The sequence below is a fragment of the Nothoprocta perdicaria genome, unplaced genomic scaffold (genome assembly GCF_003342845.1).
Source record: "Nothoprocta perdicaria isolate Ctin4 unplaced genomic scaffold, notPer1 scaffold_44, whole genome shotgun sequence".
Lineage (NCBI taxonomy): Eukaryota > Metazoa > Chordata > Aves > Tinamiformes > Tinamidae > Nothoprocta > Nothoprocta perdicaria.
Window position 1 is genome coordinate 814659 of NW_020455688.1, and position 16126 is coordinate 830784.

The 16126-nt window shown below is 43.8% G+C and overlaps 1 protein-coding gene across 1 annotated transcript in view; it reads left to right on the forward strand.

Moving 5' to 3' along the window:
* The window catches only part of CELSR1 (cadherin EGF LAG seven-pass G-type receptor 1), a 155359-nt gene that overhangs the window by 118747 nt on the left and 20486 nt on the right, over positions 1-16126 (forward strand). Inside the window, exons 14-24 of the mRNA XM_026046413.1 lie at positions 1139-1259; positions 2452-2635; positions 3454-3555; positions 4764-4858; positions 5648-5857; positions 7483-7666; positions 9706-9849; positions 10705-10906; positions 11235-11402; positions 13798-13924; positions 14533-14733. Of these exons, the coding sequence (XP_025902198.1) occupies positions 1139-1259; positions 2452-2635; positions 3454-3555; positions 4764-4858; positions 5648-5857; positions 7483-7666; positions 9706-9849; positions 10705-10906; positions 11235-11402; positions 13798-13924; positions 14533-14733 (1738 nt within the window). The remainder of the gene's footprint in view (positions 1-1138; positions 1260-2451; positions 2636-3453; positions 3556-4763; positions 4859-5647; positions 5858-7482; positions 7667-9705; positions 9850-10704; positions 10907-11234; positions 11403-13797; positions 13925-14532; positions 14734-16126) is intronic.

Sequence of the window (16126 nt, forward strand, 5' to 3'; positions counted from 1 at the left end):
CAGAGCAATGGACACATTTAGGTGGCCTGCCCAGATGAAATGGCTTTGCAGGTTGGATTCATTTCATGGGCTGGCAAAAAAAGAATGCTGCTTCTTCTGGCAGGTGTGAGTCTTGTTGTGTGGTAGAAACCTGCTGATTCCCTCATCACGAGCTTCCTAGTCTCAGGACTTCCCTGTGAAAACTGCAAGCCTCTTTCTCCTCCTTTGCTGTATTGCCTTGCAATATTGGCCAAATTCATTTTTCGTTCCCCTGGATTAGCAATGTGGAGGGGTTGCCCCTTGTCCTTATCTGCTAACGTATGTCAAGTGCAGCACTGTTTTTCTGTATTATAAAGGCTAGAAATACAAACCATGCAACTACCACAAGCCATTACCACAAGCCAACTTCATCATGACCCTCTGGACAGCAGCAAGCAGCTTTTCTTTCCCTAAGCAGGGAGGGGATTCCTGTGTGCATTACTGCACTGGAGGTGCAGTCTCCAGGCTGTTGCACAGTGAGCACTTCCAGTTAGAGAGGCCTGAGTGTCCCGGCCTCTCCCCAGAGCTGTCCTGGCCAGCATGAGGGTTATCTCCCAGCGAGGTTGGTTTTGGGTTGCTGCACAGCCTGTGAATAGCCATGGTGCTGCTCCAAGCAGCTGAGATTAAGAGACAGGCCAGGGGTAGGAGACAGGTAAGATGCTGCTTTCAGAAGCAGTGACAGCTTTGCCCCACTGAGGTGTTTTATGCAGCCTACTGAGGTGTGAGACTTTCTCAACCAAAGCTGCCACAGTTTTCTCCTCTGTGTCCCCAGCCACGTATTTCTTACCCATTCCTTGTGACTGTGCTTTTCTGACCCCATGGTGAGCTGGCTGAGAAAGCYAGATTGGCTGAAGATAGTGACTCTCCCTCATTGTGGCAGTTTGCAGCCAGTTTTGCCCCCTGAGCCTGTGTGCCCTGGGGCTGGATAAGCTCCGATGCCAGTGGTAGGGAGTAGGACAGGACCACATGGACCTGTGGCACGGTGGGTGGCAGCACCACAACCTGCCCTGGCAGTGCCCAGGCATCAGTCAGGGCCCCTGAACTGGCCCTAAACCCCTTTTTTCCCACTTTCTAAGGGCAAGCTTAAAGTACGATTTCAATGTGATGTTTTTTTTTATAGGATTGACTTGCCTTGTCCCAGAGGCTGGTGGGGAAATCCCATTTGTGGTCCTTGCAATTGTGAGACCAGCAAGGGGTTTGATCCCGATTGCAATAAGACTAATGGAGAATGCCGTTGCAAGGTGAGCAAAATTTCTTTCGATTAAAAAATAGCTATATCACTAATGCAGCTGACTATCTGAAGGAAAGGACGCACAGTTGTTCTTTGCATCATGTATATTCATGACATAACTAATCTTCACCTAAAAATTTTGCTGGCACTACCCCTCACAAAATCATACTGTGCAGCTCTTATGTGCAAATGGGAAACAAATCTGAGAAAATTGAGAATCTAAGAAATCCTGGCTTCGGATTTCTCTGAAGTACAGCCCAGTTTATCAGGGGAGATCAGCCCTGTGAGCAGAGGAATGCTGGTGATTATTTTGTTATATCGCAAGTGAGTAATAGCCATAAAATGTCTCAGTCCTGCTGGTGAAACTCTCTTCTGTACAGTGGGTGAGCAAAAGCCCTGCCTTTTGAGCTAAATTTGAGAAGGGAAGCATTTTCCTCATAGACAGCTCCATTGAGCTGAAGAGGACTTTGCAGCAGACCTGTAGGACAGTAGGTATACCCAGCATGGGAGCTGGCCTCCTCCCCTTAGGTTTTACAGTGGAGTTTTTACAATAGGTTTTGAAACAGATTTGAAGGATAGAGCAATTATGTCTGTTGAAACTGTGGCAGTGAATCTGGCCCGTGTGCCTTTCCTAAATGACACCAACAGCTCGGTGACACTGAGCMAGAGGGGTGCCAACACCATTGTCTTGTGTAATCCCATCAGGCCTCAGATCAAAGGCATTTAAAGATRTGATTTCAGTACATGATTACCGCTTTCCCTCTACATCATGCTTAAATGGGCAGTGCAGGAAGTTTTCCTATTAGTTTGTTCTGCCCTAGCAGACGAGAATTGCAGGGCAGGGAAAACCACAAGCTCTCTGGGAATGCCTTTGCTGGGCAGTGCCCGTGAGCACAGGCTGAATAACGTGGGCCGTGGCCGGAACGCCGGGTGCCCGGGGCTCAGGGTGGCCCTGCAGCCCCTGCTCCGCCCCATCGCCAGGGCTGCTGCAAGTCACACCAGCAGGATACACTTCTCACAGCTATTATTTTTCCTGTTATAATAATGGTTTTCCTAATAGGAGYGTAATTATTTTCCTGTGCTGAAGTAGCCAGCAGCATACTACCTGGGTAACTGGAAAGGCTTTTGTGACGCATGGAAGTAGTTCAGAAACACTGGAAATGCAGGATAAAAACCCCAAACCTTGTGCTGGTCCTTTCTAGGCCAATTACTACAAGCCCCAGAGCAGCGACACGTGCTACCCGTGCGACTGCTTCCCCTCGGGCTCCCACACGCGCACCTGCGACATGGAGACGGGCCAGTGTCCCTGCAARGCCGGCGTCATCGGGAGGCAGTGCAACCGCTGCGACAACCCCTTCGCCGAGGTGACCACCAGGGGCTGCGAAGGTACCTCCTCCTGGCACTGCTTCCCATCCACCGGGCGGGATATCGGCCCGGAGCCCTCAGCGAGGGAGAGACGGGGAGCACCAGGCCAGGGCTTTGGTCATCAGGGGTGGTGGGAGCTGCCCTAGCCTTGACCCGGCCCCCTGCTCCGAAATCCGTGTCAGTAGGAGCCACAGGGRTTGAGAAAAGTCCTAGTATTCCCCCTAATTTCCCTCAAATGAAAATATGTTTGGCTAAGGATTTGGGGGAAGCAAAACGCGTGAATCCTGGTTGTGCTGGAAGCAGGAGTTGCCCAGCGGGTGCAGTTAYACCCAAGGCATCGCTCGGGCCTGGTGCAGGCCCAAGTGCCCTCTGCGGGAGCCACCACCCCAGTGCCAGCCCCTAGACCGGCTCTGCCGCCTCCTCTGCCCTTCTCTTCCCACCAGCACCAAGCCGAGGGAGCCACCGGCCCCCTGCTCCGTGTGGATGAGCAACCCAGTCCCATGAAAAAGGAGCAGGCAGAGATATAAAACCCAGCACCCTTCATCATCCCCAGCTTTCCCTACATCATCCCCAGCTTTCCCTTCATCATCCCCAGCTTTCCCTTCATCATCCCCAGCTTTCCCCTCGTCATCCCCACCTTTCCCCTGCCTGAACCTGTCTCGTGGCATGGCTGGAAAGGAGCAGCTCATGGGCTGCACTTTGGACAACATGCCAGGGAGCAAAAGCCCTGACTCAGCTTGGGAAGGGCCTTTTGGCAGGTGTAAATATCTCCTCGTGGTTGCTGTGTGATTTTAGGGTGCCAACAAAACTGCATCGTCTCTTTTTTTCCCTCCTTTCAGTAATATACAATGGGTGTCCCAAAGCTTTCGAGGCTGGTATTTGGTGGCCACAGACCAAGTTTGGGCAGCCAGCTGCTGTGCCGTGTCCGAAGGGATCAGTGGGTAAGTTCCCTGAGTAAAACATTAACAATTCTATCTGCTTGCCTATGAGGAGAAAAGAAGAGAAAAATTGTGTGCAGAGGGTAAGGTGTTAATTCATTAAGTCTAGAGATTACAACATAGCTTATGCAAGTCACGAGATGAAAAGTTTACCTAGTGAAACCTCAAGAGCTGTTAAAACACCTTTGGAATAGAAGCAAAAAAGTAAATACGAAAGTGCAGCATATACATAAATATATGCAAAGAAGGGAAAGTCTGAATCTGTATTTTCACAGTCAGCTTTTCTGTTTTCTATTTATCAAGCAATTTTTATACGTGTAACTTTTAGTTTCTAATGGCTTACACATGATGTCTGGCGCTAGAGCTCCTCTGGGCAAATTTAAAATGAAGACAACCATTTATGTGATGATTGCTTTCCTAGCATTCCTGGCTAATAAAGCTAAGAGTTACAACAGAACTCCTATTTTTCCACCAAACATTTTTTTTTTTCTCTACACCATCATTCAAGTTGCTGAAAATCATGTTTTATCAAGCACACGAGTCATTTTATACTGCAAGTGAACGACAGTGCAGTTTTCTCTGTGTGTCTGGTAGTGTTTATCTCTCAGAGTACCAAAGCAGGTTTGCAAACTGTGTTYACAACCTTTTGTGAAGTGTGTGCTATGGGAAATGAAACCTCTGTCTGAGTTCTAGGCCTGGTGACTTTTATCTGCTGTTAGCACTGTTCAGGTTCAGTGAATTATAACTGATTATGTAACTTCTGCAAATGTTACCAGAAGGTATGTCACGGAGCCTAGGTGTGCGGAAGGTCCCTAATCAAACAAGCTCCTGTTCTGAAGAATTTAGGAGATTGAAATGACTTTTCTTTTTTTTTTCCCTGTAAGTGAACATTTGCCTTGTTAAACGGTATGAAGCTGAATTAAGTAACTTTTCTCACTAAGTTTTCACTTTCTGTGATTGACCCCAGTGTAATCTCTACAGACTGTCAGGCACAGATGTATCTGTGTGAACTGAAGTTTGCCTCCCTTTCTCTAGAGCTTGGAGAAAATGATTTGGAAATATCAGTAACCTCAAGGTTTCTTCAGACAGGGATAGCAGTTTGGAAAGTGAGATATGTGCAGCTCTCCAAGGAGCTTGCAAGAAGAATCACATGAAAATGTATTCAGAACAATTCAGAAGATTGCATTTTGTTAATGCTTTGTTTCCTCCAGGGAATGCGGTTCGACACTGTAACAAYGAGAAGGGTTGGCTGCCTCCTGAGCTTTTTAACTGCACCACCACCACTTTTATGGAGCTAAAGATCATGGTAGGCTGTATTTTCTTGTATTTAGTACTCCAGAGTATGATGAACTAGTCAGGGCCAACTGCTATTTGCATGTGGTGAATACATTTGGAACACAGCAAAATCCACAGACAAATAATTTCTCAGATTTAGTGAAGTCTGGTAAGGATATATTCATAGCTGCTTATACAGTGGCCAAATTTTGAAGCAGGCACTCTAGTATGTATCCACTGAATATTGACACTCCARATCTGCATTTGGTATGATTTGCTGTGTTTTCATTGGCTTCATATAGACAATATTGATTTACATAGATGATAATCTAGCATGGTGACCTTTCCAAGTGATTTGCTGCCATTTTCCCTTGGATTTAGAAGAGATTTTCTTCGATTTCATGTGTTACCCTCTTGCTAATTGTTCATCTATACATTGCTGAATTTGTTTCAACACTACTAAAGCACATAATGTTAATGTTTAGCTGCATAGTTTCTCATACAGCTTTTCATTTCAGTTTGTAAGTGAACGTGAGTTCATWCTGCAGCCTGATGTCCCCATATACCATCTCTTAACCGAGTCTTTGGATCCTGCGTTTCCCATCCCAASCCTGTATTTTTTCTGGCTCCAAGTCATGTTTTGCTTTGCATTGTCCTATTCAGTCTTTCTCAAGACAAACTACATTTTTTATCAAATCACTCCTTTGTGCCAGAATTCCCTAGATGATGAAGAATGCCTTTGTAACGAGAATGAAATAAATTGTATTAGTTTTGTGTTTAAAAACCCTGGGCTYTTTCTTCATTCTTGTCTGCACTCCAGAATGAAAAGCTTTCCCGCAACGAGACCAAACTGGATGGAGACAAAACCATACGGATTGTGAAGATGTTGCAGAATGCCACCAAATATACCAGCAGCCTGTATGGGAATGACGTGAGGACAGCTTACCAGATGATGATGAGGGTCCTGCAGTATGAAAGCCAGCAGCAAGGCTTTGACCTGGCTGCCACCAGGGACGTGGAATTCAATGAAGTAAGAGAGAAGCTGCCTGCTCTCCTGAGCCTGTGTTGAGCTTTGCAGCACTGCCTAGGTGCTTCTTTGGGAATTGCTCATTGGATGTGCGGGTCCACGCACACAGTGTGTATGTGCCCGTGTGTGTGTAGAATACACATAGCATGCAAAGCGTGGTTGTCATACACATCATCATACTGGCATCCAAAAGCAACATTTCCCCAAATGAAAAATAAAAATTGATGTGCTGTTCCTGGATGAAATAGCCTTAGCTACCATATTCCATTTTTGTTGGAAAACCTGCCTAATTTGATCACTTTCATTTAAATGTRTAGTGGACTAATTCTGGGATGGTTTATTCTGTGTAATTTCACATTGGAATTCCTGCAATCCTGCAATTCCTTTTTTTTTTTTTTTTTGTAAAAAATGTGAAAAATGAGTAAGTCCTTGCCTCTTTATCGTACTTGACCTATAATTTCCAGGTTAAATATTTCCCTACAGAAAACGTGCATGAAATCAATAACCCTTTAACTGTTTGGTTTTAAAACAAACAAAAAATTACTGGTTCAAATATTTTAACATTCCCTTTTTGAAACATTTTGAAACACTGAAATATTGAAGGATTTGAATCATACCTAGTGRAGAGCTGGGGCACCAAAAGCAATCCCCGTTGTGTTGATATTCTGAGAGGATCGTGAACATACAAAGAGCTAGAACTGCTCATGGCCGGGGGGTTTCTCCTAGTTGGAGTATTTGTGGAAGACCCAGCTACTACCAAAACCTACCACAGTTTATGCAGATTTGACCTCAGTTATGAATTTAATTTTGGCATARCAATATAGGGTATGTGTACACTAAGATTAAAAAGGTCTAGTGATGCTCATGATTCTCATTTAAGCCACTTGCTGTTCTTATTCAGGGTCTTTTCTTTCCATTCCAGCTAAGGATTCCTCTGAGTGTCCCCTTCCAACCTTGCAGCAAAGGGGCTTAGGTCCTCTTCTAGATTCTCTTTTTTAGCAGCATTTGTGAGCAACATAAAAATGGAAGGAGAAGAACATAATTTCTCATGCGAGTCCAAGTTGATATATACAAGTTAATATTTGCTTTTTTCCTTCTTTAGCATGTAAGCTTCCAGAATTAGTCAAGGATCAACAAAATAAAAATCAAAATAGAACAGAAAGTAATATTTCTGTTGATGGATTTCTTTTGATTTTAACTTAGCATATTGTTTTCATTTACCTAGGTGTGTTCTTAAGTGTACATAGCAAGCRCTCTGCTTTTCCTGTCTCTCCTCTTTCAGACAAAGCAAATATGAATAGGTTTTCCCTCTGCATTTTCCTCATGGGTTTCCTGTCTTAAGAGAACTGTCTACTTTTTTTCTTTTATAGTCTCCAATTTTGGCTTACTTTGCTTATAAAAGGGTTGAAAGGATTTCCTTAATGTAAAATAACCTCGGGGTGAGTAACTGGTGTGCATATTTTCATAAGGCTGCAGTAGAACATGCCTGGATTAAAATATTTCATTATATGCTCACCTGAGGCAGTAATGCCAATCACTTGCCGTGCTCCTCACTTGAAATCCAACGCTTTGCTTGATTGCCTAGGCTTTGTTTGCCTCCTAATTTAGGCCTGTGTTTTTTTCCTCAGAACATTATCAAAGTGGGTAGTGCTCTGCTGGATCCCAGCAACAAGGAGCAGTGGGAGCAAATTCAGCGGATGGAGGGGGGCAGCGCTCACCTGCTCCGGCACTACGAGCAGTATTTCAACAATGTGGCTCAGAACATGAGGAAAACCTACCTGAGACCTTTTGTCATCGTTGCCACTAACATGAGTGAGTATTTGTGTTGAAAATTGCCATGTTGTATCAGAAGAGCTTCAAAAATGAGTCCAAGAGGCACTAAGGTTTTTTTTTTTTTAATAATATCTGCTGAGAAACACAATACTTGTATTTTCCAGTCTCATCGATACATTTATTTCAAGTCAGTTGAGCACTGATCTGTATCTCTCAGTAACCTTGGAGCTGCGGAATCTTCTCTGTCCTCCCTGTGGGCCAAGCTCAGTTTAGGTTGCTGTACCCAGCAGGGAATGGGCACACTGCTCCATCTGATGTTTTAAGGCCAACATTTTTAAGTGACGGTATCGCCTTTTGAGCCGTGCACTTTGCCACATGTGCCCATGCTGCCCCTGGAAGGGAAGGGTGGCACCGGGGGCTGTGTCATTGTGAACCTACAAAATGCCTCCCAGAACACAGACCCAGTGTCTAAAATTATTAATTCTGCTGGAGATCCAAACTCACCTATTCAGTTGAGTGTCCTGGCACATAATAATCTCCTCCTCTGTGACAACTGGGCATTAACCTCTGCACATTCAGCAGGCTGTAAATGCCTGGTCTGCCTCCTTCCCCATTTTCTCCCACTCCTTATTTCATTTTCTCACCAACTTCCAGTGATTTGACCTGATGCTGTTAGTGCTCATCCTGCCCTGAGCCGCAGGTGGGATGGGGTGACCWGCCAAGGTCTCTCCCAACCAACATTTCTATGATTCTCAGAGCTATCTAAATAATGTTCCTAGCTAGACGAGTTAGTATATTAAGGGAATTTGCTRTTATATACAAACCTTATCCTCAGAGTGCTTCATGTCCACAGTTACATGCCCATTTAGCATGGGCAATCATATATATCCTATAAATAAATATATATAWAAATATATATTTATATCTTTCTTAGCTTCTAGACAAAAGCAAAAACATGAGGCATTCAAAGTGCAACATTTATGAGGTCCTGCATCTGCTCCAGAGGGGAACTATTATTGTTGTGAGCCAAACTGAAATAGTTCCATTATGTTTAGTAAACTAAAACACGATGTTGCCTTTTGATTTAGGGCTAGCAGAATCAAAATGTTTTCATMTTCACTTTGAGAAAAATCTAGCTGAACTCAATTAAGATGAAAACAAAGCCCTMTATTTCTTGCAGGTTGTAAATCCTGATTTGTCAGAGAGCTTTCCTTCAGTACAAAAGAGCTGGCTTGGGAGGGATGAGGCGATTCTGCCCTGAATGTGTTCTGTTTGCTTTAGAACAGTTTTTCCAGGTGAACAGGGTGTTCATGGAGTCTCCTAATGGCTCATCTGGGAGTTATTTAGAGACTGGAGAAGGAATGGGAATTTGCAGATCTTAACTTGGATATTTCTTCACATAGAAACTTGCTGTGCATCACAGCTTTCAGTGTAGTTACCCGCAGTACTTCCAGCTTCTCACTTACRTTATAACATACAACTGGGCACTCAGGTGACTTTTCTTAAATGGCAAAGTTAAGGCCAACTCAGCTGCTTTTACATATTTTGGCAGTTATGCAACAGGCAGAGCTGATGAGGGGAGCCAGAAAGTAGCTGTTAGTGCAGAGCAAGGAGGACTAGCATAGGACTAAGAAGTATTCCCAGGTAAAATCCAGGTTATTTTCTTTATTTAGGTGATTTTGCAATTTCACAGATGTATAAAGGCTGTGTTTCTAAAGTAGCAGATTTTGCATTCCATACAGGAAGCAAGTCTGGAACTGSAACAGTTCCTCTTTAGATTACTGGTGTTTGTAGTACTGTTTTCCTAGTAGGAAATACTGTCTTGTGAATTACTTCTGTTGCCTGTGCAATCTATGTATATTTGTAATTTTATAAATGGGACATAATGCTGAAACATAAGCTTTTATTTGTGATTTAAGGTATTGTCAAAAATCATATTATTACACTTGTATTTTTTGGTTCAAATCACTTCTTTGTGTCATGCAGCTATTTTAGCCTTTCAGTTACGTTTTATTTTGCTTTTATATCCTATTTGAAGGAATTCATTTTATGGGGAACCTTTTTTTTTTTCTCTCTAGTTATTGCTGTTGACATCTTCAACAAATCTAATTTTACGGGAGCTAAAGTTCCGCGATTTCACGAGATTAAAGAGGACTACCCCAAAGATCTGGAATCATCTGTTATCTTCCCCGATACCTTGTTCAAGCCCTCAGAGAGGAAAGGTAAAACCCTTCTGCTGACGGCAGGAGGGCWGCTCTGACTAAGAGCCTGATGGATCCTGTTGGAGCGGAGCGGAGCTGGGGCGAGAGCACATGGGAACGTTCTGCAGGGAGGCAGCAGCTGTGCAGACTCCGAAGGCATTTTGCCTGCCGGGCAGTGCCGGGAGCACRAGGGGCTGCGTAACTGGCTGTGCTTGTCTGTCAGGTCTCCTCACAGCCCCCAAACTGCTGCACCGATGASAGAAACGCTCCTCTCGGGTCCCCTTCCCACCTCCCTGAGTCCTCACGGGCTCCCTGTGTGTTCCCAACAGAAAACAACCTCAGAAGGGCTTATAGGAAGATAACACAAGGCTTGGCTTCACAGTCGGGGTTCTTCATGGCCTCAGTGCTAATAATGCTGGTATTGAGTTACCTGTTGTGTGACCTGTTTTTCTATCCACCTTAGAAGATACCAGCAATATGCAGCTCTAGCCCTTTAGGAACTCAGTGCAGCCTGTAGAAAGCAGAGGGAATCGGAGCAGCATCAGGTGCAGCAGAGCTCCTGTCTGAAGGCACAGCAGGAATGTGGGCAGATGTGAAGCTGGGGTGACAGCCAAGTGCATGGAGAGAAGCAGTGAAAGGCAGCAACGAGAGCCTGATGTGGGAGGTGGAGAATTCAGCCTTGGGAACTGAGCCACATTGTCAGAGAGAAGAAGCAAATAAAAAATCTGAGTCATGCAAGGAGATAGGTGGTGTGTTTGGGAGTGCATAGAAACTGTCTATCTGCTTTGCAGGGTCTCTGAAATAAACAAAAAAGCCAGGTGAAATAGTAGCTGTCAAGTGTATGGAAAGACTATGGTATTTCTGTTAATTTCTTAGGGTTACCTACAATGAAGCCTTCAAACCAGAGATTGTTCTCCAAGGTGACTGGTGAAGGGCTGAGTCCTGAGAGCGCATTTACAAAGCGAAGGAAGCGACACCCCGATGACTCCACCCAATATACGGTGGCCATGGTCATCATATACCGATCGCTAGGACACCTTTTACCTGAGAATTATGATCCAGACCGAAGGAGCTTGAGGTAAACCTTGGACCCGTTTGTAGATGGTGCAGAGCCCTTCTGCTCGCTCTGTGTGCACGGCAGAGGCAGGTGGGATTATCCTTCCTGATTAGATGTCACACATGATGCACTTGTCCCTGCAGGACTGACCCTTGTCCTCCTGCAACACGTGGTGGGAGAAAGACCTCTTCAGTAGTGCCAGTTGCTTCTAGAAGTCCAGCTGTGTGGAGCTCTGGCTGTGCATCTACTTCACTTTCTCACTGGAAGCATCTGGAAACCTTTTATTTGCAGCACTTACCAATTTCTTTTTTCAATGTTTAGATCATTTTGAAATTTTCTTCTTCTACAGATTGCCAAATCGCCCCATTATTAACACACCTGTGGTGAGCACAGCTGTTCACAGTGACGGGGAGCTGCCACCCAACCTGGTGGAAAAGCCCCTCATCGTGGAGTATGCCATGCTGGAGACGGAGGAGCGAACGAAGCCCGTCTGCGTCTTCTGGAATCACTCCATCCCGTACGTCCCCTGCCTGCTTTAGGGCTTTGGGTGGGATCTATCTGTAGCAGAGAGGTCAAGGCTAGGAAGCTAATTCAGGAGAACATGATCGCTACTGCTTTAGTTCATTCACCATGAATTCCTGTGGAATAGAGCCAGAYGGTCACTTCCCATCAGCAAGGAGCATAAAATCACCATAACTCCTCAAATGAAGGACTAGCCACGTGCTTTCTAGGAAATTCATGCAGTGCCATCTTCTCACATGACCTTTTCTCACCCAGTGATTATAAATCTCACATTCTTCTGATTTTTGCTCTTGCCCCTTTGCTCATAACATATACGGGCAGAGTCCAGCTCAAATGCTGGGGTTTATCACTCACCTGATGTCCGTAAGTCAGGAATCTCATTGCCCTTTGCTCTCTTTTTAGGAGGGTATCTCAGAAGGATAATTCAATCTTCTGTGGGCTGCATCTTCTGTTACACTCCAGTGACCATAGACAGAATATAAGGCAGGCAGGTAGCTAACCTAAATACCTCAGCCAGGGCCAGTGCAAAAATTTACAAAAGTTGTTCTTCATATTGGTAAAAAGGATTGAGACTTTTTAGATAAAGTGGTAAGACTGGATTTTTTTTATATCTCAAAGCTCATTTTGGAGTTAAAAGTCAACCCAAAGACAGTTGTGCTTGTAAGAAGCAACTTGTTTTTTTCTTTCCATCAGCTGCTGTATTTTTCAGCTGCATTTATTTTACTGAAAAAGTGGAGAGGAGGGAAACACCTTCTCTGGGATCTTTGAGATCTCACCGGTGCCACATTGTCAAATATCACTGTCAGATAGAAGTGCTTGACTCTCAAGGAGGGAGGTGTGAGAGATGTAGTCAAATATTCTGCAAATAGCTCATTAAGGTCTTTTGCATTTGGGAAAGAGAAAGGAAAAACCTATGAGAACKTTTAAGAACTGCATGTTGTTTTAAGTGTTGTGTTGAGTTTATGGCACTGTGAAAACGTAACAATCCCATTGCATATATTTCAAGAGTGCAGATACAAGAAAATTTATGGAGAGGTAACTACGTGCTCAGCAAATTATGATTTCACAATATTGTGACTATTACATATGCAAATTTTAACCATAAACCAGGTGCTGAGAGGATGATATTGTCAGCCCAGCGTGAAGGAAGAGTAGCTGTTACTGCTTTCCCTAGTGACCCAAAGCCTTTAGTAAGCCTATGGAAAAATCCATTAAAAGGGAATATCCTGTACTGGAAAAGAAGAAAAGCAAATGCTGGCCTCCTGGTCAGAAAGCCTTACTGAGTTAATATCATCAAAAATATCAACGAGGCAACAAAAATCTATCAGCTGTCTATTAGCAATAACAAACTACTCCGTTTGCCTGCTAGTAAGGCAATCAGAGATATAGCAGAGCAGCACAAAGGTTAGATAAGCAATTTCTTCACATCCTGTTTGCTTATATGTACAGATGACTCTACCAAATATGAGGGAATGGCAGATGCTTTATCATATTTTTTTAAGMATATTATGGGCTTGAATAACTCATTAGCTCTGAAGTGATTCATCRGTATTTGTTAGCAGCTGCTTTGGCATTGCTGTCCATGTTCCTTTAAGTGCAGTTAAAGAACATGTAACAAAAGAGTTTTTTAAAAGTGCGAATGTTACAAGAGATATTAAAGCAGCTGAGTGAACATTTTATTGCTCAATGAAAAAGATCACCTGTAATGTCTAATTAAAATCTTCAGTTACTACGAGAGGATTTTTATTACTCATTGACTTCAGAATAAAATAATTACTGTTGATAGAAAATCTTTTCTTAAACTGATGAAGTTAAACAAGGTTGCACAGTGAAGAATTTCTAAGGGAGCTGTTCCTCCACAATGTTGATACCAGAGATCTAGGTATAAAATACTATCTACTGTTTTAAACATTTTCTTGTCTACTTTTAATGGAATTCTGTGACAGAGATCATATTTCTGCTGAAACATATTTTGCATAAACATGTTAAAAGCAGTGTCAAAATTGGGGGAAACAGGGACGACTGAAAAATATTTCACATAGCAGACAGTTCTTTGCAATGGCCAGTTCCACAGTCTACACTGTGTAGTTGCTTTGTCTTCTTGCTTGCATGGTCAGGGGCAGGCACAAACACAAAGTTCGTTGTTTTAAAAACAATTTTTTTATAAATCTGTAAAATTTGGCAATCAAATCAGATGTCAGACCCTACTTCTAGCTCAAGACTTTTTAAGTTGAAGATCTTCTTTAAGGCATGTGACAGCTGTAAATATTTCTGTCTGCCCCGGTGCTAAGTGACCTTTCAGGTTTCAGAGCTGCCTCGGAGTGACAGCAGTGGGAGGCAGGGCAGCAATCTCAGACTGATGTTCAGAAACGACCTTTTTTGCCCCACAGGATTGGTGGGACAGGTGCCTGGTCCTCCAAAGGGTGTGAGCTGTTCTCCAGAAACCAGAGTCATATCACTTGCCAGTGCAACCATCTGACCAGCTCCGCCGTCCTAATGGACATCTCGAAACGAGAGGTGGGTGACCCCGGCTGGTGCCCTCTGGGGGGGTGAATTTGATTCACAGCACCCTCCATGGATCAGTCCTTTCGTGCAGTTTGTCACGAGCACTTTGCCACGTAGCTAATGGTTCCCCGTGTTGCATCTGCATCTGTCCAGAAGGAGTCTTCTGCCTGGTCAGTGCATGGTGTAGCCAGCAAGGTGTAACCTCCYAGGCTACACCACATGGGGCCGTGCAGAGAAGCGGGTGGGACAAGGATTACAGTATCATGATGCCATCAGCAACTAATAAAAATGTTTCACTTCATATGATAATATTTAGAATCACAATAGGTAGGAGCAAACACAAACCCCAGAGGCCTTTCAGGCTATCATCAATGTGGCAGAGTGGTCTGCAGTTACTTGGGATTCTTGCTTAGCTGTCTGTCCCTTTGGGGATTCCTTCACATGCTTGAAAGGCTGAGTGACTCAGGAGGTGCATTCCCACTGTCCCCACTCCCACTGGTCCTAAAGAGAGTCAAATCGTTGGCTCAACAGCAACAAAAACCTGACTTTGCAAGGAATAGCTTTGATGGGAGGGAAAGGAAGGAACAACTCAGAAGCCCTGTCAATGTGTCCTTCTGCAGAACGGGGAGGTGCTTCCGCTGAAGATTGTCACTTACACGACCGTGTCCGTCTCACTGGTGGCTTTGCTGATCACCTTCATCTTGCTGGTTCTCATCCGCACGCTGCGTTCCAACTTGCACAGTATCCACAAGAACCTGGTGGCTGCCCTTTTCTTTTCCGAGCTCGTCTTTCTCATTGGAATCAACCAGACTGAAAACCCGGTAAGACTTGATGCTTTTGGCTTACCACTTGCTGTGTGATTGCTGAAGTTGTTGTCAAGCTCTAAGTTGTGTTCGTGCTGCAGTTTTTACTGCATCCATCTGTTTTGCTTTCTCTCCTTTTTACCTCGGTTTGGCCTAAACAGTCATTTGAAAAGCATCAAACTTTTATTGTTCTTTTGTGTTTTATACGATGAATAGCAATGCCAGAAGAGGGGACTATCCAATTATATGTTGTTTTCAGAGATCCCATCACAGCAGCCATGCTAAGGTCTTCTCTCAGAAATTGAGCCCYGAATATTGATTCCTTCCTTTTGTTCTCTTTTTCCATCTGTATGTTGTTTTTTTCCTTACTTTGGCTGTTCAGTGGGGGCTCTCCAATTTCTCCTGCAGCAGGTACCTTACAAGCCCAAGCAACTCCTGGCATTGACCAGTAGGTTGTCAGCTGTGCTGTTAATATGCATGGCACCACATACCAAGACTATTTGGGAGAAGGCACTTGCCAGGCATAAGGTAGATTGCTACATGCAAGGACCAGGAGGAAACCTGTCGCTTTGCTTCATGCTTTCCAGCTGCAGTAACTTTTGGCTTCAGCCATCATATCTTTTATCTAAGCTTGAGGCAGGCACCTGCAGCATTTTGTATGTCAAGAAACACAAGCAATGAGTGCAACTCAACATGAAGTGCACAGCACACATAATATGTCTATGTTCTGTGCGCAGGACATCGTTGCTGTCTTAACTGTGTAGCATTATACATCATATTGCTGTTAATTCTTACTAGCACCCATCTCATAAAGCCCACTTGCCATGAAGACAGGTAGAAGAAAATCAGGCAAACCCTTGTTCCATCACTGCAGAGCTTCAGACAACTCTCAGAGTCTCCATTGCCTGTCAACACACAGATGGAGAAGGACATAAAATAAAAAATAAATAAATAAAATTTAATAAACGGGATATTTAATATCACACAAATAATGTTCTTAGAGCAACTAAGAACATTCAATGTTTGTGTGTCTGAAGACTCTTAAGAAAGTGTATCAAAAATCCTATATTATATATGTTTCAATTTAAATCTTGTGAGAGAAGCACAATCTTGAGATGAAAACACCAAAGAACAAACCACAYTGATTTGGCCTTGTCCAAGGGACAGAAATGGGAGAAAATTCCTACATTTAATAGATAAAGACACCATTGCAGTAAAGCCATTACGCCTAACCATCTATCCTAACCTACTGCTCAGTAACAGCAGCCTACAAGTTCCACTTTGGTTTCTAGCACCTGTCTGAGCTATAACATATATTTTAGAAAGTCATAAAACCTTCTTTTACTTGCTCTTCCTGTCCTTTCCAGTGACTCGTATCCTGTGTGACCTGCAGTCTTTGTTTCATAATATA